General features: G+C 31.6%; 2 protein-coding genes across 4 annotated transcripts; both read right to left on the reverse strand.

Moving 5' to 3' along the window:
• Window positions 1-5,146: 5,146 nt before the first annotated feature.
• On the reverse strand, window positions 5,147-22,404 carry LOC124823914 (uncharacterized). 3 transcript variants are annotated; one of them, XR_015786967.1, is made up of 5 exons: window positions 21,458-22,404; window positions 20,563-20,604; window positions 17,613-17,716; window positions 13,547-13,610; window positions 5,147-5,339 (listed from the first exon to the last, which is right to left on the reverse strand). XR_015786967.1 is itself a non-coding variant. In XM_088116666.1 (2 exons), the coding sequence occupies exon 1, from the start codon at window positions 22,115-22,117 to the stop codon at window positions 21,479-21,481; it is 639 nt and encodes a 212-aa protein (XP_087972792.1). In that variant the 5' UTR covers window positions 22,118-22,404; the 3' UTR covers window positions 20,305-20,604; window positions 21,458-21,478. The 3 variants fall into 3 exon arrangements, 1 of the variants encoding a protein (XP_087972792.1); XR_015786966.1 differs by lacking the exon at window positions 17,613-17,716; XM_088116666.1 differs by lacking the exons at window positions 5,147-5,339; window positions 13,547-13,610; window positions 17,613-17,716 and having other exon boundaries at window positions 20,305-20,604.
• On the reverse strand, window positions 5,427-9,316 carry LOC124823913 (calcium-transporting ATPase 12, plasma membrane-type-like). Its single transcript, XM_088116665.1, has one exon. It carries the CDS (start codon window positions 8,946-8,948, stop codon window positions 5,796-5,798), a length of 3,153 nt encoding a protein of 1,050 aa, XP_087972791.1. The 5' UTR covers window positions 8,949-9,316; the 3' UTR covers window positions 5,427-5,795.
• Window positions 22,405-23,745: the final 1,341 nt, after the last annotated feature.

The raw sequence follows: 23,745 nt of genomic DNA on the forward strand, positions 1-23,745 counted from the left end.
TCCTAGTCGTAGTAGTGCACAGCCAGCAGCACGATTGTGGATGATGTCAATTATTCACCAGAAATTACAAGAGAATTAACCATACAGAATAAATAATTGGGCAACTGGGTATTCTAGACACAAACTATTTTAGATTAATAAATAAATTATATTTTAGTATTTTATTACATAAAATCGTATGAAAAGAAATTTGAAAAAGAAGAAAAGGAAAACCCCGTTGAGAAAAAGTTGTGTTTTCCAGTCCCTCTGGACCTAACCTACGAAAGAAATGGAACCAAAAATGAACAATACAGGATGTCCAAATCACAAAAAACTTTATGAAAATCAATACATCTTAACATGTTTCGTTTCCCAATCAGGCTCATACCTTCTCCCTTTGTTAAAAGTTGTTCCACTCCCAATGCCTATTTTTAAATTTTTATGTGCCATCGCGACCAGGAAGTGATTATTTTCTTTAATATAAATTTCCTTTTCTCCCCAAACGCTGTTTTGTGACAAGGAAAACTTTTTCCCTTCTCCAATTAAAATTTCTTATTATAACAATGAACACTTGTTCAACAATGTAAGTGAAAATGAATCTTAAGACCAGGTTAGTGCAATGATGGGTGTGAGAGAAAAAAGTACTCACATGACTTTTTTTTGTTTGTTTGGTTTTTTTTTCCTCTTTCCAACATGGCTGTGTTATGTTGAGATACTACATATCTTTTGAGTTTGATTTGTAGGAAGCCATTGACATGGTCCCCCTATAAACTGAGTGGTTGGCACTTTAACTTTGGTTGATGTAAACTCTAAGAGAAGATGACTTAGAACTACTCAAAGACTTTGATGGATGGGTGGTGCATGATAATATTTCAAATTCTCCTACTTTGGACCACGGCCATCTGTCCTACTTATGATAACAACATTATATTATTTTATTTTCTTAAGACAACCATTCATTCATTTAATATTAATATCATTGCCTTTTCGGGTTCCTCAACCATCAATTTTAAATCAATACAGAACCCTTAATTACTATTATTCTCACTCCATTCATTCATATCCTCATTCTAAACTTATTGTCTCTATTTATTACAATTCTTTTATGATTTTATTTTTAATAAACGTTTTAAAAACTTAAGAAAAAAAATATATATATATATATATATATATATATTTAAATTGTTCTTAATCTCATTTTTTAAAGATGTAAATATGCTTCAAAACAAAAACAAAATAATCTTAATTAATAAGTGTTGAAACTAATCTACATAAATTAAACTTTTTTATGATTTACACAAGAAAAGAAAAAAATGTGTATTTATATTAAGTTTTTATAGTCATGTTGAGTATTCCTTGATGATAAGAAAAAGAAAACCTGCTTCTGCAATCCGATTTATTCAAATCTACTTGTACAATGTTAATTTATTGCTATTTAAACTCTCCAAATTTGAATTTGCCTTTCTGTTTTGTTTTATAACATTTTGTGTGTGTCTAATTATATGTGATGGAGAATCTTGAGCGTTTAATATAATATGAGTGTTAGGGTTTTGAGTGACAAGATCTCCCGCGTTTACGTACGGTTGGAGCTTTTTAGAAATTAAAGCTTGAATCCAAGTATAAATTTGCATATATTAATTGAATATATTTTTTTCAATGAGATGCAGTATAAGCATATAAAAGTAAAGGATTTGATTAGTTTACTCTCATGACCTTGGACAGAAGTAATATAAACTATTTTTGTTAGAAATCGCTCTACTATTTTTTTTATGACATTTCATATATAATCACATGCTTTTGTCCACTTCTTAATTTCTAAAGTTCAATTACATTGTTAAAGACGAAGATACCGTAAACGTATTATGAACAAAATTTTAAGTCAATTTAGTCTAGTTCTTGTATATATAATTCATAGTGAAAGAGTATTTGTCGCTGTTGGTCTTTTAATTTTGAAGAACACTCAAGAAAATGAGAAGATAAGAAGGACCAATAGAGAGCAATTGAAGAGACAAAGATAATGTGGTTTGCTGAAAATGGTATTTTGTTGGGATATTTTGGATGAAATATCATCTCTATATATCTTTTGTAGTATGTGGGCTCTTTCAACTACTTTTGTATACTATTTTTTTCTTCTGTATGGGTTGATGTATCTCAACTATATTCACATTTATAAATTCTTTTTGTTTCTAAAAAAATATCATTTTGGAAAATTTTAATAAGATATTTGACTTTTGAGCTTTGATGTATTTTTGTTGATATCATTCTAAGTATATTGATCTTATTCAACAAAACATGTTTGTTCTTCATAGATTTCAATACATGAGTGCATTTAGTCAAAATCTTATCAATTACTCCTGGAAAATTTGATAAAGTTTTGACAACTTGTTAAAAAGTTCATAGTTCTTATCGTTTGCTTTGTTGGTATATTCTACTCTTTTTTTACATGTTTTGACAAACGATTTGGTAGTCTTATATATTAGTCTAATAGAACTGAAAGATGAATGATTAAATATTATTAGATAAACTTATATTCACAAAAATAACTTTTGTTACACTCTTTCAACAAAAAAGATAAATTCGATTAAGCTAGTGAACATATAAATTCTTTATCGATAATACATTTAAATAAGGGTTATTTTGTGATGAGTTGTATCCATTCATTAATAAATTTTGAAAAAAAAAATAATCTAAAGTTTGAAACAAAGACAACTATGACTTTGAAAGTTAAAGGACTAAAACTATATCTAACCTTTTAAAAGAATTATAAACATTTTACTTTTTAATATACACAAAAAAAAAATAATGTGTCTTATTCTTTTCAAAATAATTATTAAAATTTGTTTCAATGAGTTTAACTTTTATATATATATATATATATATATATATATATATATATATTAATAGATATGTTTTTACCAATTAATAGTAAAATATTTTTGTTAGTTAACTATAAAATAACCATATTAATATTATTTTTCAGTCCAAGTGCAACTAAACTTATCTGGCTATATCAAAAATGGAACACATCACTGGTGTAGAAATGCATTGAAATAGCATAATATATACGTTTCAATTTAAAGAGAAAAATAATGTCTTCCAAAATAAAGTGACATTTTTTAAATTATTTACATGACCATAGACTTTAATTCTAAAATATTTGAAGCCTATAATAGTACAGGTTGTAATTCTACAAAGAACCTAAGCTTATTTTTATGGTTAGGGTTAAATTTTTAGAATAGTTACTTTCTTGTCCCAAGATTGTGTTATCGTATAACCTTCTCCATTGAAACTACGAAAACTCACACTCTTCCTTCTCCATTGCAATTGAATGATTCATTATTAGTCTCTTCTCCATGTGAAGCCCTTCATTGCCATTGTTGGTTGTTGTGAAGCATCTTGTGTTGTCTCCTCTTCTCATGAAGCATTTTGTTCTTCTCTCTTCTTCAGTTCCATTCTTGGTACGAATCATTGTTTGCTTCTTGGAGATTCTTTTTTCTCTTTCTCACATATGTTTTAGTTCGTTTAATGTTTATTCGCAATAAATAGAAATACAATGATACGTTTTGATTTTTGTCGTGAGTTTGTCAAGATGACACCTTACTTCATGACACCTTACTTCATTACAGCTTACTTCATTACACCTTACTTCATTGCTCACGCCTTCTCTTTCCATTATTGAGGTATTGTTTGTTTTTCATTTCATTGTTTTCCCAATTTTGCACTAAAAATAATTGATGTTAAATTTCTTTTCTGTATTAATGCATATCATAAAAATGTCAAAATAGTGGACCTATAATTCTTTTCCAAAAAAAGTATGACATTAAAACCCTACAAGAAAGTGGTTGCATATTCTTTTAAATCTTTATCTTTTGCATAACAAAAATTGTGAAATACAAATTGTAAAATTAAATAAAATAAAATTATAATAAAAAATATATATAATTTTATTTTATTGAAAATATCATTTTTTGTATTTCTCTTTTTATTTCTTTTTTTTTATCATCTATCGAAATATAAGTAATGTTAAAAATTTTATTCATAAGCACTTTTTATAGAAATAGTCCTTTGAAAAAATGTAATGATTTATAAACACTTAAAAGGTATAAAAGAAATAGGAAATAAATAAAAAACCTACCAAATTACAAGAGAATAAAATAAAATTTAAATACTTACATTTTTTATTTTTATTGTGTGTTCTTATAAGCAATAAACTATAAACTATTGATTACAATTTTGTTCAATTTATACTTTTATATATTAATGTGTAGCATATATATATATATATATATATATATATATATATATATATATATATATATATATATATATATATATAAAATTTATATACTAAAATGGTTAGTTAATACAATTTAAATAATACAAGATAAAAATAAAATAAAAAATTAAGTAATAAAGAAATAAAAAAATAAAATTATAAAAATATATTAGAGATAGAAACGTTAATAGAGAAAATAAGTTAATTTAAGTGTTTTTTTATAATAAAATTCATTATTGATTATCTAAATATTATTATTTAATTAATTAATATTTTAAATTTTCAAATTAGTTATTGTAAATTTTCAATTAATTTTTTAATTATGTTAACCAAATTACATTTTCAATTAAACATTATTTTGTTTAATCATATCTATTTTTTACTTATAAAATAAAAAATTAATTAATCAAAATACATTCTTGTTTAATTTTAGTTGAAGTTTTTACCTTTAAATTTAATCAAAATACATTCTCAACTAAAATTAAAAATCAAACTCACATGATGAATATATTATGTAGATTTAACCGTGATAATTTGTTACATTATAAAAATTATTATTTTCATTTGATTAAAAGACAAAAAACATAAATAAAAATAAATCATAATAATAATTAAAAAAATCATTTTATTATAATATCATAATTAAATTATAACAAAATCAATATGAGAGACTTAGTATTCCATGAAATAGAAATAACATAAAAATATAAAAAGAATAAAAAAAAAAAAAAGGTAAGGAAGATGTAGAATCATTCCTAGATTTGTTTTACCAGCTGAACTAGAAGCTTGACCAAGAAACCTGATTAACAATCAAACTATGTATTTGAATAGAATAAGCTCTGGGTACCGGTATTTAAGCAGTCAAAATCTTCCTATAGATGCAAAGCAATATCCAATCCAAGATTATATAATAGACTAACAGCTAAAAAATTCGTATAGCTTGTTTAGCAACAATATTTGAAGACAATGCCAAACATACATATTTATTAAGCACATGAAATTTTACTAGAGGAGGCCTTCAATAGTGCCCCATAAGAAATCCTTTTTCTTCTTTCTTCTGGGTTCTCCTTCATTCTGTGTTCGCCTGGAATTTTAGTTTAGCATGAAACTCAACATACCAAAGTCAATTTAACCAAGAGTCATAATATAACATATCAATAACAACCTAAGGTACAAATGAAATAGTGGTCTTTATTCAGAGCCTTGAGGGATATCAATTTTAAGTTCCCACAACCCCAAATATTTTTTATATACTTTTCGGTACAACAGAGAAATTGATTATATCCTAATTCCAACCCACCCCAATTCACCATTAAATAATTTCTAGACTGAATCAAGCATAAATTCCACAAAATTCCAAGCATCTTGCACACTATTAAATATGTGATATTTAGGTATAAGATACATATAAATTCAAGATCCTGTATGTTTTAACCATAAAGGATCTTGAATTTCCATGCATGGTATACACGAATATTTCATATTCCAGTGTTGAAGATGCTTCGAATTTTTGGTTCCTCACGCGAGTGACGAGGTAAAATTATAAATAATGCTTAATCTTCAAGACCGATAATTTTACCCACTTAAAGTGGCTTAAAAAGGGTTTATCTGAAACTGGTATAAGCTTTGTAATCCAAGCAATTGGCCATGACACAGCTGCAATTCCAATACAAATTCCCCATTGCTCCCATGTTAATCTCTCTGTATCAGCAAACTTCCTTAAAAGTTCCACCATCACAACTTGAAGAACAAGGGTAATCCCCACAATTCCAAGAAACAAATGGTTTCTGTGAAGGCCTCGGAATACATTTAATTTCTCCATACTTCTAGAGTTGAACTCGTTGAATACTTGGCAGAGAACAAAAGTATTAAAAATTAGAGTATCCTTTACCTCGTCTGTAACATTGAAGATTGACTTTCCCTTGAATTGTAAAACCAAGAGAACAGAAATCTGATATAAAGCTTGAGCTAAAAGGTTTCTCCACATAATACTAGTAATAAGAGGCTCAGTCCTACCCACTGGCCTTTTCTCCATTAACTCCTTTGTAGGTCTTTCTGTTGCCAGTGCCAATGCTCCTAGCGTATCCATAATCAGATTTACCCATAAAAGTTGAACTGTTGTCAGGGGAACATCTCCCGAAGAAACTGCTGCAATAAAATTGATCACTAGAGCTGCAACATTCACTGTTAGTTGAAACTGGATGAATTTTTGGATGTTGTTGTAAACACATCTTCCCCACCTTAAAACAGTGGCAACAGAACTGAAGTTGTCATCTAAGATGACAATGTCAGAACTCTCCTTGGCAACTTCAGTTCCTTGGATCCCCATAGAAAGTCCAATGTCAGCTTCTTTCAAAGCAGGTGCATCATTTGTGCCATCTCCTGTGACTGCAACAACATGACCTTTCTTTTTCAAGCACTGCACCATCAAATGTTTGTCCAAAGGGGATGATCTTGCCATCACGCGGATCTTCTCTACTCTCTCCATTCTCTCTTCTTCAGAATAATTCCTGAATTCCACACCCTCCACCACTTCTCCCGCACTCACGTGGCCATCAAAGTCTAATATTCCGCATTCTGTTGCTATTGCTCTAGCAGTGAATATGTTATCACCTGTGATCATCTTGATACTAACTCCTGCATGTTTACAGGTTTCCACAGCCTTCTTGACGTCGGATCGGCATGGATCCTTGAGGCCAACAATACCTAGCAAGGTCAAGCTATCTTTTCTAAGGATTTGGTGTGCTTTCTCCTTATCGCTATAATCAATATCTTCTGAAATCTGCATGAAAGCAAAAGCAATACATCTAAGGCTGCTAGCAGCCATGCCTTCAATTATGTTTTCAAGTTTACTCCGTTCTTCATCAAGGGACTTCTCTATGCCGTTATTGTCAATATAATTTGAACACATTGCAAGTATAATCTCTGCAGCACCTTTCCAGTGAATGTGAACTGTGTTGTTAGTCTCCTTCCTTATTGCGACGCCACTTCGTTTCTTTTCAGAGTTAAACGTTTCAACATGGAGAACTTCGTGTGTGCGCTTCAGTTCATCCATGTCCATGCCTAAATCTGACAAGGCCCACAAGAGTATAGCTTTCTCTGTTGGGCTGCCAGAAATTTCAGGTTCAGATATTGATGAAGATTTATAGATACTTCCAGTTGTGTTGAGGCCAACTCCTTGTTGGAATAATTCAAGAACTTTAGGGGCCATTGCATTGGAAAATTTGTCCGCGACATTTTGCAGGCCAAGCCAAAACTTGGTGACTCTCATTTGATTCAAGGTTAAGGTACCAGTTTTATCAGTGCAAATAACTGTAGCCGATCCCATGGTTTCGCAAGCAGAAAGTTTCCTCACCATTGCATGGTCTGCCATCATTCTTTTCATGGAGTAAGCAAGAGTGAGAGTGACGGCCAATGGAAGACCCTCTGGGATTGCCACCACCACAATCGTCACTGCAGCAGCGACAATCCTCACAACCGCATTGAAAATGTCGTTTACATCAGTTTTACTCCCCTGGAACTCTGTGTTCCCTTTTTTATCTTCTGTGTTTCCAGTGAAATAACGAATTAACAAGACTACAAGAACAAGAAAAGCGACTGTGAGGCCTACCTTTCCAATAGAAGAGGTTAACTTGTCAAGGCGAGCCTGTAATGGTGTCCTTTCGTTGGTGTCTCGCGATATCGAGCTCATCATTTCACCCCATGCTGTGTTGGTTCCCACAGATGTCACTAGCATCTGAGCATATCCATCGACCACTTTTGCACCAGACAACAAGAAAGGGCTTCTTGAAGACTCAATTTCTACATGATCGCTCTCACCTGTCATACTGGATTCATCCACTAGCAAAGAATGGCCACTCAAGAACAATCCATCAGCTGGAATCTGATCACCAATCTTAAGGGATGCAATATCTCCCACTACAACATCAAAGATGGATATCTGTTGTGGCCTTCCATTTCTCACTACTTCTACTTTGATGTCGTTGCTTATCTTTGACAATTTGTCAAACTGTCTCTCTTGTCTGATGTTGCTGAGTGCGGTAACAACCACCACCAGAAACACTGCTACAAATATACTCCCACCTTCATACCAGCCTTCCCCCGGGCCATGTTCTTTTATGCCAAAACCAAGGGAAAGACCGGCGCAAACAAGAAGAATCAGAATAGTAGTGTCATTGAAAGCTTCCACTACAAAACTCAGGAAAAACTTAGGCGGTGGCCTCTGGTAAGTGTTGGAACCGAATACTTGAATACGTTTGGCAACATCATCATGGCTGCCAGTGATTCCCTTTGCTGGAATGGTTCCAAGAATGTTTGCAACACCTTCAACTCCTCCAAACTCCGTAAAGGCTGACAAGTTTTTGTCCTTGACCATACTGGTAATCCTGACCTTGTCAACATCAGGAACCAAAGGACAATGATTGGTCCCATGTTGCGGAATCAAGGACTCAATGATATCAAGAGTACTGCTGCAATTTGAAGATTGGGTTTGGAAGAGGTTAGAGTAATGACTGGTTTTGGTATTTCTCTTAGATATGACTTCTTTAGCCAAGGCAAGCATGACTCGCCTAGAATAAATTGCTGTGTAAGCAAAACGCCATCTCTTTTTGGCTATGTTGATGGTGTAATTAACAGTGGAGGTTATGTCAATGAGGAATGAGGTGCCATCATATTTAAGGCTTTGGTTGCTCATGGTGGATTTTGAGAGAACTTCATTCTGAAAACTCAATGCTGCTTATCTCCTATATATAAGACATAATATGCTAAAATTTCGTGCCAGAGGGTACATAGAGGCAACTTCCGAGTAGCTTCCTCCTAGAGGCAAAGTTGTAAAACAAACAACTGTCTTTTTATTTTATAGTCCAATTTAGTCAAACTTTTAAAGGACACGCTCCGTGAATACAACATGCTTGCCGCATAAGTGAAAGTGATATCTGAGAACACAGTAACTACTTTGCTAAGAAATACCAATTCACATTTGAAGACCACTCTTATTGCTTTCACGGGTGAGCTAACCAAACCAATTTATATTTCATTTCATAAGCTTGAAAATGTGCAAAACTTGAACCATCTAATTAATTTAATGTAAACGTGTCTAGTTTTGTATAACAGAAAACAGAATACGAAACAGTACAATAAAAAAATTTATGTTATTTTAAAAATCATATGACTCTTATTATTAGTTAAGCGTGTGAAACTGTTGCATATGCATTAAACTCAACGGAACTAAAAATTTACAATAAAAACTGCTCCGCTGGCGGGTGTAAAAGACTTTTGTTATAATAATTTTATACATTTTCTTGAAGCCGACATAGAGACGAGTAGTGGGTAACCATAATCTCTATTGCTATTCAATTCAGATCCCAGAATAGTGGGAACACTTACTACAGTTGTTGTATAAATCATTTAAACATATTAAATATATATAACCAGATAGTAACATCATTTATAGTTGTCTTATTTTTCAAGAAAACCTGTTAAAAAAAACTCTTAAATAGTTGAAGGATCCAGAAATACAGTGGTTTCATAAAAAGGGATGAAGTAGAAGAGAAATACAAAAATATGCAGTTATTTGAGTGGAGGTAGAACAAGCTTCGCGTGGAAGTTAATGGCCTAATTAAAGCTACCAACCAACTTTAAGAAACTAAAAGAAATTGAATTAAAAACGTACCGTGCAACAAGTGCTTGTTGACTGGGTCTGAGAGAATGTGATGTACGATAATATAATTGTCTTTTTCGTAAAGCCTATGTTTCTAAAAAACTCCGGGTAAAACCATGCCGTCCTGGGCGGGCATGGATTTTGCGTGGAATATGCGTGCCCACAACTACAAAATTGCAGACTAATTTTTGGCATTATATTCTTCTTCCTTACAAAATGTTTCTATTCTGTTTTTCCGTTTGCTACAAGGCTATGGCGTACTATTTTATAGTCAAATATCTATGATTATTCAGTCTTGGAAATGTAAACTAGATAGCATAGCACGCTTAAAAATGATGAATAAGTTCATAAGAATCAAACAATTAAGATTTACAAACATCCACTCACAACACAATCCAGTTAATTAAGATTCCAAGTTTATTGAAGAGAGCAGAGATTCAAACAAATAAAAGTACCTATGAAAAAAAGAAATTAATAACTGAACTTTAAATCTAATTTAGTTTTACAAAATTAATTTGTAAAATAAAATTTACATTCAAATACATATATATACTCTAGATTAATTTTATTTTTAATCAATATAAAACTCTTAATATATTTTTCTTACACTATATGAGATTAAATATTAAAAAATATCCAATAACAATCCGATAAAAAATAAATAATGTCCGATAAATATATATTTCACCAGACTAAATATTAAAATATTAATGGATAATACAATAATAATTTAACAACAAAATGAATAATATGTCTCATAATTATTAATCTCACTGGGATAAATTTTATTTGATATTAAGAACTAAACTTCAAGTAAACTTTTATATATTATTTGACAATAAAGGAAGAAGTGTTGAATTGGTGAGTACATGGAGAATGAATATCATCAAAATATGCGGCTGGTTTCACACTCCCAATGGACCAAATGCAAATTCAAAATGCTATTACTTCCTAACTGGTGTGTGAAACCCAGGTGCTGGGCGGCGGCCTTGTCGGAAATTTAATTTTGACAATTACGACTTCAGTGTTTTCTTTTTTTAAATAACCGTGTCAAATTATTTTTAACTATAAACATCAACGTTACACTTTTTTTAAATTTTCATCATTTCATAAACCATATATATGTTAGACATAGAATAAAGTTTAACTTCACCAAACTAATTTATTCAATTATAAGTATTTAATTAAATTATTTCGAAAATTGGTTGATAAAAAGAAAATAGCATGCATAGACATTTATACATTATTTTATACAACACGTTTATTTATTTATTATGGATAAATCTATTTACAATGGACAATTATAATTTTAATTTTTTACTAAATTTATCAATCTAATTATTTTAATAAAAAACCAGCTATTTCAATTACATCTTTATTTCTTCGTAAAATGCATTCTCCTATCAGATGTATTTATGCTCCGATGTTTTCGGATTTATGCTACGTCTGAGTCTTTCACTATTAATTAGATTATTTCAAAGTGAAATTTCACGCTTTAAGACAAAAAAAAAAACTAAAGATATCATATCTTGACAAATGTGGTTAAATGTGAACAAATACAATACTAGTACATAAATTAGCATCTGATAAGTGATATATCAATAGAAAAGAAAAAAATCTATGAAACTGACTAAAAATATTTATGATTGAGGAAGCATTGTAAATTGAGTAATTTTGTGGGAATGAAGTGAATTGACTCGTTACTAGTGGATGAATCCAAAGTGTAGTTATGTCAGTTTATGTGATAAGTCTGCACTTTGCGTGAACCCAATTGCCTACCTCATTTGAGGTTTAATAATAAAAAAATGTATTTTTAATAAGTTTTTTATAACAACTTATACAGTAATTTATGATTATTCGTTTCAATACAAATCAATAAAATAATAATACATAATTTATTGTCAAAAAAATTATTAAAATATCATGGTTATTTGATTGAATAAGCATATTAGCAGCAGACTCTGCAATTCATCTACCTTACCCACAAATATATCTATTTTATAGACTTGCTTAATATTCTGAAATAAAAAATAAATAAAAAAACTGCAATTGCCCGTTTCAGCCACGACACTGCTGTACTATGCAGTATAATACAGTAATACATATCTGTTAAATTGTTCGATTTTCATCTTTATATTAACTTCAGATCCGACGCTTCAGAATATTGGTTTTAAATTTGAATTACTAAAACTTTATATTAAATAATGACATACATATATCAAATATCATATCACTTTATAATTTTGTACCAAAGCATGAATAAAATTAAATGGCCTAATTATTCAGATAATTCTTTTGTATTACACAAGCAAAAATATTAATCATCACGATTTAAATTAGTATTCTTTTTTCCGCAATTAATGATTCAATTTAAATATTTTTTATTTTAAATGTATCTAAGCAATGCTTAAGCATACAGATATTTGTAATTTAAAATAAGACTAAATATTATTAATTAAAATTTGTTATTTACAAAGTTTACGTGTGCTTCACCCTAAAATCACTTGAATTAAAAGAAAGGATTGAAATCAAGTTATTAAAAATTAGGACTTTCAACAATATTTCAACTTTTGGTTAAAAACAAGTTGGAACCAAACATATACAATTCAATTAAATTTGATTATAAAAAAAATCCAAATAAAAATTATATACAATTCGATTTAATTTGAATATAAAAACATAACCAACTTTTCACGTTTGGTTTGTATCAATTTGCCATTTTATTTATAATTTATTCTTACATGTATTTATCTTTATCTATTTTTACACAATAATCTAATATTCTACCACTATAACTATTATTAAATATTTGTTCTCTAATATGGGTATATTATTAGACAATTTATTTATAGATATTGGTAACTTTCTTTCCTTTTTTTTATCAATAGAGGAATTAAAATAAAGGGGTTCTATGTTTTTACAACAAAAGATAAACAAAGATATGTTATTTGTATAGATTGTGACATAAATATGAAATAATCTCCAGAATCTATCTCTCAAAAGTTTCACAAACCTTTTGCGTACGCATGGATAGTATTGCGTAAAATCCAAAACATAAATGAGTCTCTTTTATATTGTTCCATAAATTTCTTATCGTGTCAAGCACAATCACATTAGACACATTAGATTGTTTTCATCTCACACGTCCCTTATAAATGAGTGAAAGAATAATATTAAAATAATTAATTTCAGTTCACGTTAGATCAGTTTTGAAGTGTCAAAGAGTACATTTTGGTTCTGGAAAAAGAAAATCCAAAAAATTTCAATTTCAATTGATATTCCATTAATTTTTTTTGAACCAAACATAAATAAACCAAAATAAAGAAATTCAAAAGCTTCCCAAATACTTTATTATTGGGATTAAAAATATATATTAATCTCATCTTGAATATAGAATTTTATAATTTCTAAGAAATTCAAATATATTAAATTTAAATAGTCTTTTTTCATATTATTTCATTTTTCTAATATTTTGTTGGATGAAGTAATTCAAATTCGTTAAAAAAAATACTTGTATAGAGCATTCAATTATCATCAAATGTAAAATATATATATATATATATATATATATATATATATATATACTATTTCAATCTTGCAATTATCAACAAAAGAAAAAGACTATTACATACCTCAATTGAAAAAATCTTGTGGTATCCATCCAAAGATACATTGATCAGCTTTGGAAACTTGAATCTACATCGACCAATAAATAACCTCAATAATGTTAATGAAAAAAAAATTAAAAAATCATAATGAACAGTGATAGAAAAAATAATACAAATGTCATCAACTATAAATAATGCAGGGTGATGTCAACAACAACAAAAAGGCATGTTTAACGTCACCTAGAAAAGCACGATTAATATAAAAAAGTTCCTTGATCATAACGATAAAAAAATTCACAATTTACTTTTAATTTTAAAATAAATCATTGTTGACACAAGTAAAAGAAAAAGAAAAAGAATTGAGTCAATAACATTAAGATATCTCGTTCCAAGTTGAGCTAAAAAAATATGAATGGAATAAACATGGATTGGAAAGAAGATAGAGTATGAATTTTCTTTTTTAAATTATTACTTTTTAAGTTAAATTTACAATTGTTCATTAAATAAATTATTCATATAAATTTCTATAATGTTAATTTCTTTTGAAATTCTTTGGAAAAATGAACTATCCTCTGAAAATCTTCTCCTGAAAACACAGACTTTTAATAAATTGTATTTGTACTAGTTAGGTAATGCATTATTAACTAAAAGCAAAGAACATGTTGTCCGTCTTTCCAAAGGTGCCAAACTGCACAAAGATGGGAAGAAAAAGACTTGACTAATAACTCCAACACTTTAACGCATGCTTCAGAAAAAAGAGTACTCTTACCCAAAGCAACGCATTATTTTTTAAACACGCTATGTTGCTAACTAAATTTTATTAAAGATATCAAGTATTTTAATGAGTTTTCTAATCTAATAATTTTGAATATATTTTAAGTAACTGAAGAGTTATTATTTAAAGAAGAATATTAAAGAGAGTACGGCTAAGAGATAGTAACTGGTGATGGTAGACAAATAGAAAATACCTAGTAACTTGGCAACCGAAAATGTGTGGACTTTTCCCCTCTATATTAAATCACCGACTGGAGGCGGAAACTACCAGGAAATTTCTTGGAAAATGATATTTAGAATTTTATCATACTGAAGTGAACAAATAGTGGAATCTGAAACGCAATCAACAAACAAATTCTTCCCTATACAACTTCCTAGCATCTTCCAACGTCATTCTTAATCAACTATTATATACTTTCTAAAAGCTATTAGTCAAATCATCCCCATCATAGGGTTGCTTTTATGCCAAGCAACTTCTTCCGTTGGCAACTACTTCCAACAATGGAAAGGGCGGCCAATAAGTCCAAATTCAGACATTCAATCTGATAAATCATCACAAAATGTAAATATTTCCTAAGTAACAGTTACAGAAGAAAAAGTTCACAATCGCGTGCATGACTTTTTTTCGCATCTTGTTCAGACAACGTGCTACCCATTCCGCCGCAAATAGGTAGCAATCCTACTGGAAAGGAATGTTGTGGTAAATGATGGGCGTAATTTGCAATCCACCCTAAATTACGCCCAAACTATATCCTCACGCGGTTTCCACACTTATTTGCTAGGAAAAAAAAGACAGACAGCTAAGGAACAAACTTTCGGGATTGAACTAAGTTACTTATAAATTAAAATTAAAATAACTGAATAAAAACATCATTTTTTTTAATTTGACGTAGAATATACTTCAAAAAAAGCTAATGAAATATACGAAAATAACCTGTCTATAAATAGAAATATAAATAAATCTATATGTTGATGATCAAAACTTCATAAAAAAAACTAATTATTTATCATCTTGAAACGACTAATGTATATCATGTTATGAATAATATTCAGGCAATACTCACCACGATTATTGATAAAAATAATTAATAATCTTTATCCTATACAAAAAGAATATAGATTGAGTAAATAAATATACATTTTATTAAAACAGAATATTTATTTTTTCTCGACATTATGTACAAACTACAAATCAATGTCACATTAAGGCTTTGCAACAGTGTCGTTAATTATTTAGAAAATTTGGGTGAGACAACATTTATTTTTCTTCGACATTATTTACAAAATTACAACCATTTCATCCCTAGTCAAGACAAAAAAAACTGCCTTATGAATTTTGCACTCCCTTATATAATAACCTAGGTGAGATCTCCAACAATAATAATAGATAATAGAAATGCTGTACGTAAAGATGGTGGTGACAACAAATATAGTGAATTCATGATTGTTATAACGTGGGTAGTGATGAGAGTGTTAGTGTTGAGCGCAAGAACAACGGTGACAAATGCGGTGATAGTATTTCTAATGCAGGCGAGTGGTATAAAAATAGAAAGAAAATGAATTCTTTCATCCAATTGCCTTCTAACCTAACTCTCATCGATAGAAGAAATATATTGACTTCTAACCCAACTCTATTCGGCATAAGAAATATACTACTCTAGCAAAATTGAATAAACATTGAGATAGAGAAATCATATTGTATTGGTGCACCAAACGAATGATTATAGCTAGAATTCATCCTATTATATTCCGACCAAAGATCCTTAATGTTTTTTATTTGCACTTTATTACCTTGACCGTAGGACCAATTCCTCGTACCAAAAAGCTTTTATATGAATGACCGTTAAATAATATTAGAAATAAAAAAATGCAATAACTGATGGATGGCATGTTAGCCAACACTGCTTTGATCCATTGATGTATTGTTTGCGCATAAAAAAGCAGACTGTTGTTGGTTGTTTCAACAAATTCACGCAGAAATGCAACTGGGGAAAGATGAGGGGTTGAAGGAGAATTGCCCCTCGTAAGTGTGATGAAGAGAATGGAATGCTAAGTGGCATGTTTGTGTTTTACGGCTTTTCCCGTCCTTTAGACAGAATCATGATATTTATTGAAGGTTTACGACTTTTAAAGAAAATTTTAATTGCACTCGAATGAAGTTGCTCCGCTGGTTTAAAAAAAAAAAATAGATCAGTGTTTTAAAACGACTTTGTACGACAGCGACCACAAGACAACACTAGTTGGTTCAACCTACGACATCAGCATAGTGAAACATGTTGGTTCAGAGAAAGGAAATTCGATGGGATGTTTGGCCTCCGGTGAGAGACTGGTTTCGACACCGAAAGATGGCCACTTGGTGGAGGTGAAGATGTTTTCAAACGGCAACCCTTCTCTACGATGTATTCAACAATTCATGACCTAAATTCCCTTTATTTATTGAATTTTGTTTTCACATATTATTTTTTTATTATTCTCTATTAGAGTTGCGTTAGACTGTGGCATTTTTGTTGGAAGATGGAGTGCATGTGAATTCTAGAAATTTATCTAGGCAACATTCTCTTAATTTTGTGAGTATTGGTTTCGATTTGCAAACAAAAAATAAACAAATAAATGCATTATTTGAATACATATTGGAGACATGGTTACGTTCTGGGCTGAATTTTTCAATACTGTACCATTCCATATTTCTCATCTATACAACTAATTTTAATTTTTTTCGTATCCCATCATTTACACCTACAATTTTTTTATTAATTTCTTTTACTCTTTTTCTCTCAAAACCCAAACAAACTCATTATACTTTCTTAAGGACTTCTCCCGACACCTCCAAGCCTTCTCCCTACACTTCCAAGTTAACATTTGTGCCCTTCAGTAAATATATATATATATATATATATATATATATATATATATATATATATATATATATATATATATATATATATTAGGTAATTAATAATTATTGTTTACGGAATCATATTTACTGCGAACTATATTGCCATGCATCTCCAAGTCGTCACTCTTCACACTTAATCATTATTCTTCCTTCGCTCTCATATATGTGTGGCGGTGCTTGTTGTGGGCTCTTGCTTTCATTATGAAAACAAAACCTATTTGTTCACTTTCATCTTCTTCATTTCATCTCATCTTCCAAGCATAAGCTTTTTACATGAAATTTTATATTTGTTCCTTTTGATATATTTATTTTTATTATGCTTTGGATGCACTGGATTTCAATTCAGTTTAAAAAACGCACTGGATTTCAATTCAGTTTAAAAAACGCACTGGATTTCAAAAATCTAGTGTAGAAAATTACCGGATTTCAATATCTGGTTTGAATGCACACGGAAAAGGCTTGGAGATAAAGGAGAAGCCCCCAATTTTCTTTCTCTTTCGTTTTCTCCTTTTCCGCTCTTCCCTCTGTTTCAAAGATAGCACAAAAAAACAGAGAATAAAGGTAGCAAGGTGTACTGAGTTATACCTTTACCTTACGTTATTATATCAATAGTATTATTAGACCGCCCAGGGACAAGAACCAAAGCATTGTCATACACATATGGCGGATGCCCAATAGAAGTCATAGCAGATAAAAATAACAATATATATCTAAAATAATTGAAAAGAAGAAAGAGAAAATATATTAAGAAAAACAAAAATCATAGACTGAAATCCAAGATATCTCAACTCAAAATAATTTGATTTTTTGTGCTTGACATTGTCCTATGAGTGAAAAGAATGAGGTACAACGTTGTAGGTGGTTTAATAAAAGAACATAAAATAACATGGTTCTGAAACTCTGTATCGAACGTTCAGAAAAACAGAACTAAATTCTGAAATTTTGAAAAAATAGAGTAATAAGAAGAACAATAATAGCCTCACTGACAATAAGAAGAGAAAAAAGAGATGAGGCACATCCGTAGAAATGAAGGGTAAGCAGAGAAAAAGAAAGAAAGGGAAGGAAGAAGGGGAGAAAACAAAAAGAAAACCTATTATGAGGCACCGGATTTGTTCATTGGAAAGCGGGGAGGTGTAATTTCACCATCGCAGATATGGCAACAGTACCTTTAGGCAATTCTTATCTAATGCTAAAACTACAATCTTAAGGACCAATCCAAGAGGAAAATCCGAAAATAATTTGCTTAATGGCCTCTTTGGTTGCCTCAACAAACAACTGTGCATAATCTCAACAATCATTACATCAATAAGCAAAACTTGACAAAATCTTAATTTGATGCCTAGGAAAAAAAATATACAAAATATCAAGATATTTATGTTTGAAAGTTTTTGGGGTAAGAGTTACTTTCTATTGTTTGGATGCTTGAGTGGATAAAAGAGGGGAACTCTCGTATGTCCTCTTGTTTGATAGCTAAGATAAAGGGAAGGGATAAGTTACAATATGAAAATTCCAATATAGTCCGTATGTAATTTAATAAATCATTCTCAGACAATTTTTACAAGCAAATCTATCTTATTCTACCGAAAATGTGAATAAAACATTCTCACATATGAATTCCCTAATATGATAAAATATTTCACAAACCAAAGGCTCCATAATGTCAAGGATATTGGAAAATAACAATTTGAAATGCCCCATTTTTAAATTGCAACAGGAGAGTTGAGATGCGCTTATGGAGAACAGTCGAGAGAAATAGGTCCCAAAGCCCCTAAGCATATCCAAATTTCCAACATTCACGTTTGGCAAGTGCAATTGCTAAACCTTTAAACTTTATTCTTGCCTTCTACAGTAGTGCGCAAAGACAGGAAAAAGATATTTGGCCCATAAACTCCAGGTTAAAAGAAGACTTCGACACATCTATCACCAGCTGAAAAGTACCCAAGTAATTGGGGAACTCACTCAAAACCTAACTACTGAGAGGGAGAACCAAACACTTAAATACATCAAGCATCTCATATTTAATGTGGGTACCCGAGTTCCTATCATAGCACCATTCTAAGAGTTAAACACCTTCACTCTACAACACTTCACTATTGCGAAATCTTTAAACTTTATTCTTGCCTTCTACAGTAGCATTCCAAACAGGCAAAAGAAGTTTGGCCCATAAAATCCAAGGTAAAAGAAAACATCAAGACTTCTATCCAAGTGAACCCATCACGTAAAAAGCTAGCTATTAAGGAGTGAGAACCAAACACCTAAATACTCGTTTGAGCATTTCACATTACTCAATGTAGGACTTGGGCATCCTATAATGCAAAGTTTCTATCCTAGTACCGTCATAAGAGTCAACCTCTACAGTTTTCACTCTACAACACTTCACTCAACTCCCTCGTTGGTTAGAACCCTTCATGGGTAGCCATTTCTAAGACATCAACAATCAGCACTGACACCAAATAACAAGTACCCAAGCATTAGGGGAACCCACCCTCAAAAGCTAAATATTAAGGGGAAGAATCAAACACTTAGATACTCCACCATGCCCAAGTTCTTATCACTAGCTCCCTTCCCATAACAGGAAGCATCATTGGTTTACATCCAAGAATATACCAATGACTTCTAACCCAAACCCATTTCTCCCCTGTTACTTGAGCTATTCTTTATTGGCTAAAAGGAAACACAATTTGTTTAACTTCTGAATTAAAATTACCATACAGATGCACGGAGAATGGAAAACCACAGTAAGTACTGGTGCGTCAATAATTAAGAAATCTGAAATGTAATGTATCACACTTCTCATAATGTCCGAACTCTCAACCAATGACACTAGTAAAGCTAATAAAGAAAGAACATGTACTAAACTTACAAAGAAACTTGATCCCAAACTCAATCAAACATGATCTAAATATGAAGACTCGAATTATAACCTTTAATCCGCCTGGTCTGTTTAGTAGACCTCAAAGTGAATAAATTGTAAATATTACTTTTATAACCCTTGAACACTAGCAACCAACCAGCCATGCAATAGAAGGCAAATAAATACATATTAGAAAAGTAAGCAGCACATGGAAGTCTGGCTTCTGTAGAACAAGGGAAAAAAGTACGCCAAACAAAAAAAAGCAACAACATATAATACTTAATGGATATAATTTTCAGATTCAATTCAATTAGACTCCAGCACAACCCCTCAAATTATTTTACCTTATGATACGTTCATATACATCGGACTGCAGTAACTGCAGTTATTTTTTATGCTATCATGCCATGCAACTACACAAGTCTGAACCCTTTCTAACCTACTAATAAAAATGTTGTAACTTACTAATAAAAATGACAATCAGAACATAATTCAAAAGTTAGAGTCAAGTAAAACCTGGATACTTGATTCGTTATGAGATGACATTTTTTATAACCTCTGCACCAAACAAAGAAGGAATGAGTTACTGTTATGCCACCGGCTTTTCAAAATTATTCTTCGAGACAACAATTATTTAAAGTTATGCACAATCAACATTATGTTATTATATATTTATTGTGTGCAGCATCAAAACACTCCAGTCTCCACCAACACAGCTGACATTTTCAAGCAGGCATAACATACCAATGCTAAAAAATGGTGGATAGTCGTCTGTTAATACAGTTTCTATACACCAGTCATATCTTTATCCACATTCTGAAAACCATCCACTTATTTTTTAAAAATGCATATAGGCAGAACGTTCCTCCTTTCTCCTAGTACAAACAATGATGGTCCATACAAAATTTTCACATCAAAGTATAAGATTCAACAAAGAACACCCAAGTATGGAGACCCTAGATTCTTATGTTTCCAATTTTCCTTGAGACTGACAGCCTAAACGTATGAATACAAAATTCCATCGTATCTCGTATACTAGACCAAACATAGCTATGCACAACACGTCCACCCAGTTCAAAGGAGAGATTTCTTGAAGGATAAAACTTAGATGTAGTTCAGGTTTTCTTCGTAGTGTTCTCTAATCAAGTGAAATTTCACCTCTGTAATCCATTTATTAAAGGTTTGTATTAAAGCCAACATAAACTAGCCATGAAATACGCATGAAATATTCCAATTCTAATTGGAGTATAACACTAAAAGAAACCAGGGAACTATAAATAAAATTCGTCCTCTACTGCCCTCTTTAACCAATAAACTTTGCATAGGAACTACTTTAGTCTACCTGACAGACCAACTGTCTAGTCCAGAACCCAGAAATATAAACACAAGTATTTGGGTTTCAAAACTCTACCTCCGGTATCAGAGGACAAAATTAGTTTTCGGTGCCTTGTTCTCGTTCACCCAAAATGCATTGCACATAATCATCAAATCCCAGCAACTCGCTAGCCTTGCAATTCGTTATTCCCAAATCACCACTAATCAGACCCATTTGATTCATCAACCACGTGCTCCTCCCACTCACAGGCATCGATCCCCAACCAATCAACTTGCCAACACCCTTGGGACTCAAAACCCCTTTCGCAACCCTAATCCTCGCATCCCTAAAGGGAACCAAACACTTCTCCCTGGCAAAGCCAGCACATTTCTCCTTAGCCACGGCGAAACAATCCGCCATCTCCCGCACTTCGCACTCCTCCCGTTCCTTCAGATCGTGAAGTGTGAGGCCCGCCAGAGCCTTCCACCACGTAGGCTTACAGTTCCTGGAAGCGCTCACGGCGCATCCGATCCTCGCCCCCTCCTCGCACTGCTCAACAATTTTGCGCTCACAGGCAACGAACGAAGACGCCCACGCGCGCGAATCCCTAAAGGCGAGCACGTACGGTCCAGCCGACGGCTCGACGGAGGGACCCGCCAGTAATGGTCCCCGAAGTAAAGGAACGGGGCGGTCGAATTCGATAACGGTTGAAGAAGGTGAGTAGTCGACGGCATTGTCGGGGGGCGATGCATCCATTATTGCTAGTTAGGGTTTTAGAGGCTTAGGATTAATCGCTTGAGAAACTCGAAAATCAAATGAGTGCTTAGCAGAGAAGCGGAATTGAGAAGTGAAAGTAAATCCAGACGAAAATTCAAAGGTCGATTAGAAAGTTCTCTGAGCAAATTCTGGACGGAGAAAAGGCCGCAACACAGTGCCTTCCGCCGCCACGCCGCTGCCCTCGATAGCCGATCTTACATCTCAAAATTTTCGTAATCATAGTCGCGTACAAGGGTATAAAATAACGGCATCTTGCCAAGAGTAAACAATGACATATTATGTTTCTAATTTATAGGATATACACTTTAAACCATAATAAAACAAAATTAAAGTCAACCAAACACAATCTTCAAAATAACACAAAATTAACTAAAAGTGAAAATCAAAACACACTTAAAAATTGGATATTTGGCCGTGTATTTTTCTTACACGTCACAAAACTTCATACATTCTAGAATTTGACATTTCTAAATATAACCTTCTATCACGTCCCACTACATTTGGAAAACATGTTTTCATATATTTCTTACACGGAATGTTTATAATGTTACTCTAGTTCTCCTCTTTTTCTCTCTAAAAATTTATTGGTTTTGTTTTCTATCAAGCCGATTAAAGCAAGTTTTGGACGGTTTCCTTTCCAAGATCCTTTGTTTCACTCTTTCTGTCTAAATCATTTTTACAGTTTTTTTTTTCACATAAGTTTCCCAGCTGTCGGTAAACTTTTTACTGTAAAAGTTGGTAATAGTTTAGATTCAAAATTTGAAATTTGAATCTTCATTCAGTAGCCAAATGTTTGTTTTACATTTAGAATGGGTTGATTTGTTATAATTTACTCTTATGATAAATTAGTGGGGATGGATTTGTGTGAACTTTCATGTTCATTTTTACTTGGTTATAAGCCATGAAAAAGGAAGATTTTGAGAAAATGTCATATTTCACATCGGTTTAGTATAATCAAATTACATATAATAAAAATCAATTTTATATTATTTTTTTTAATAAATGTTTCTACTCGATTGGGATGAGATGGATCATATTATTTTTTTAACGAACGTTTGTTCCTCTAATTATTTTGAACGACTGATAAGTTTGAAGGGGTAGAAGACACTCTCATACTTGATAATTTGATTACTTTAGACCATTAGAAAAAAGTTGAGCGTCAGAGTATTTTCTGCAAGTCACTCCTCTTCAAACTAATCGATCGTCCAAAACAATGAAAAAGTAAAGTTCGTCCAGATAAGAAAAGTGAGTAGGATTCATCCTAGTCCCAATCCAGTGGAAACAATAATATTAATTAATAAATATTATAAATGAAAATAAAGATACATAGTGTTTCGGCAGGATTTAGAACCCTAATCCAAGACATTCCAAGTTGTCTGTTCCGATGTCCAGTTGTGCTGTCTTCCCTCTTCTCCTTGTCCAAGCCGCGGGGGAGGGTGCCTGCAAAAGACACTCCGACGCTCAAGTCAGTGACTTTGCGTAATAATCTTGTAATCAAGATTTAGTTATCAGAGCCCTAAGCTTTCAGTTCAAGTTCAGTTAAGTTACCTGTCTCCTTTGCCAGAAATATATTTATAAATTATAATGAGCTTACCGTTGGGTCTAAC

Source organism: Vigna umbellata, chromosome 5 (assembly GCF_029865625.1).
Source record: "Vigna umbellata cultivar VRB3 chromosome 5, Vumbellata_1.0, whole genome shotgun sequence".
Classification (NCBI taxonomy): Eukaryota; Viridiplantae; Streptophyta; class Magnoliopsida; order Fabales; family Fabaceae; genus Vigna; species Vigna umbellata.

Excerpts from the sequence above, each read along its gene's own strand:
- LOC124823913 (XM_088116665.1), bottom strand. The coding sequence starts at position 8,948 with ATGAGCAACCAAAGCCTTAAATATGATGGCACCTCATTCCTCATTGAC.
- LOC124823914 (XM_088116666.1), bottom strand. The coding sequence starts at position 22,117 with ATGGATGCATCGCCCCCCGACAATGCCGTCGACTACTCACCTTCTTCA.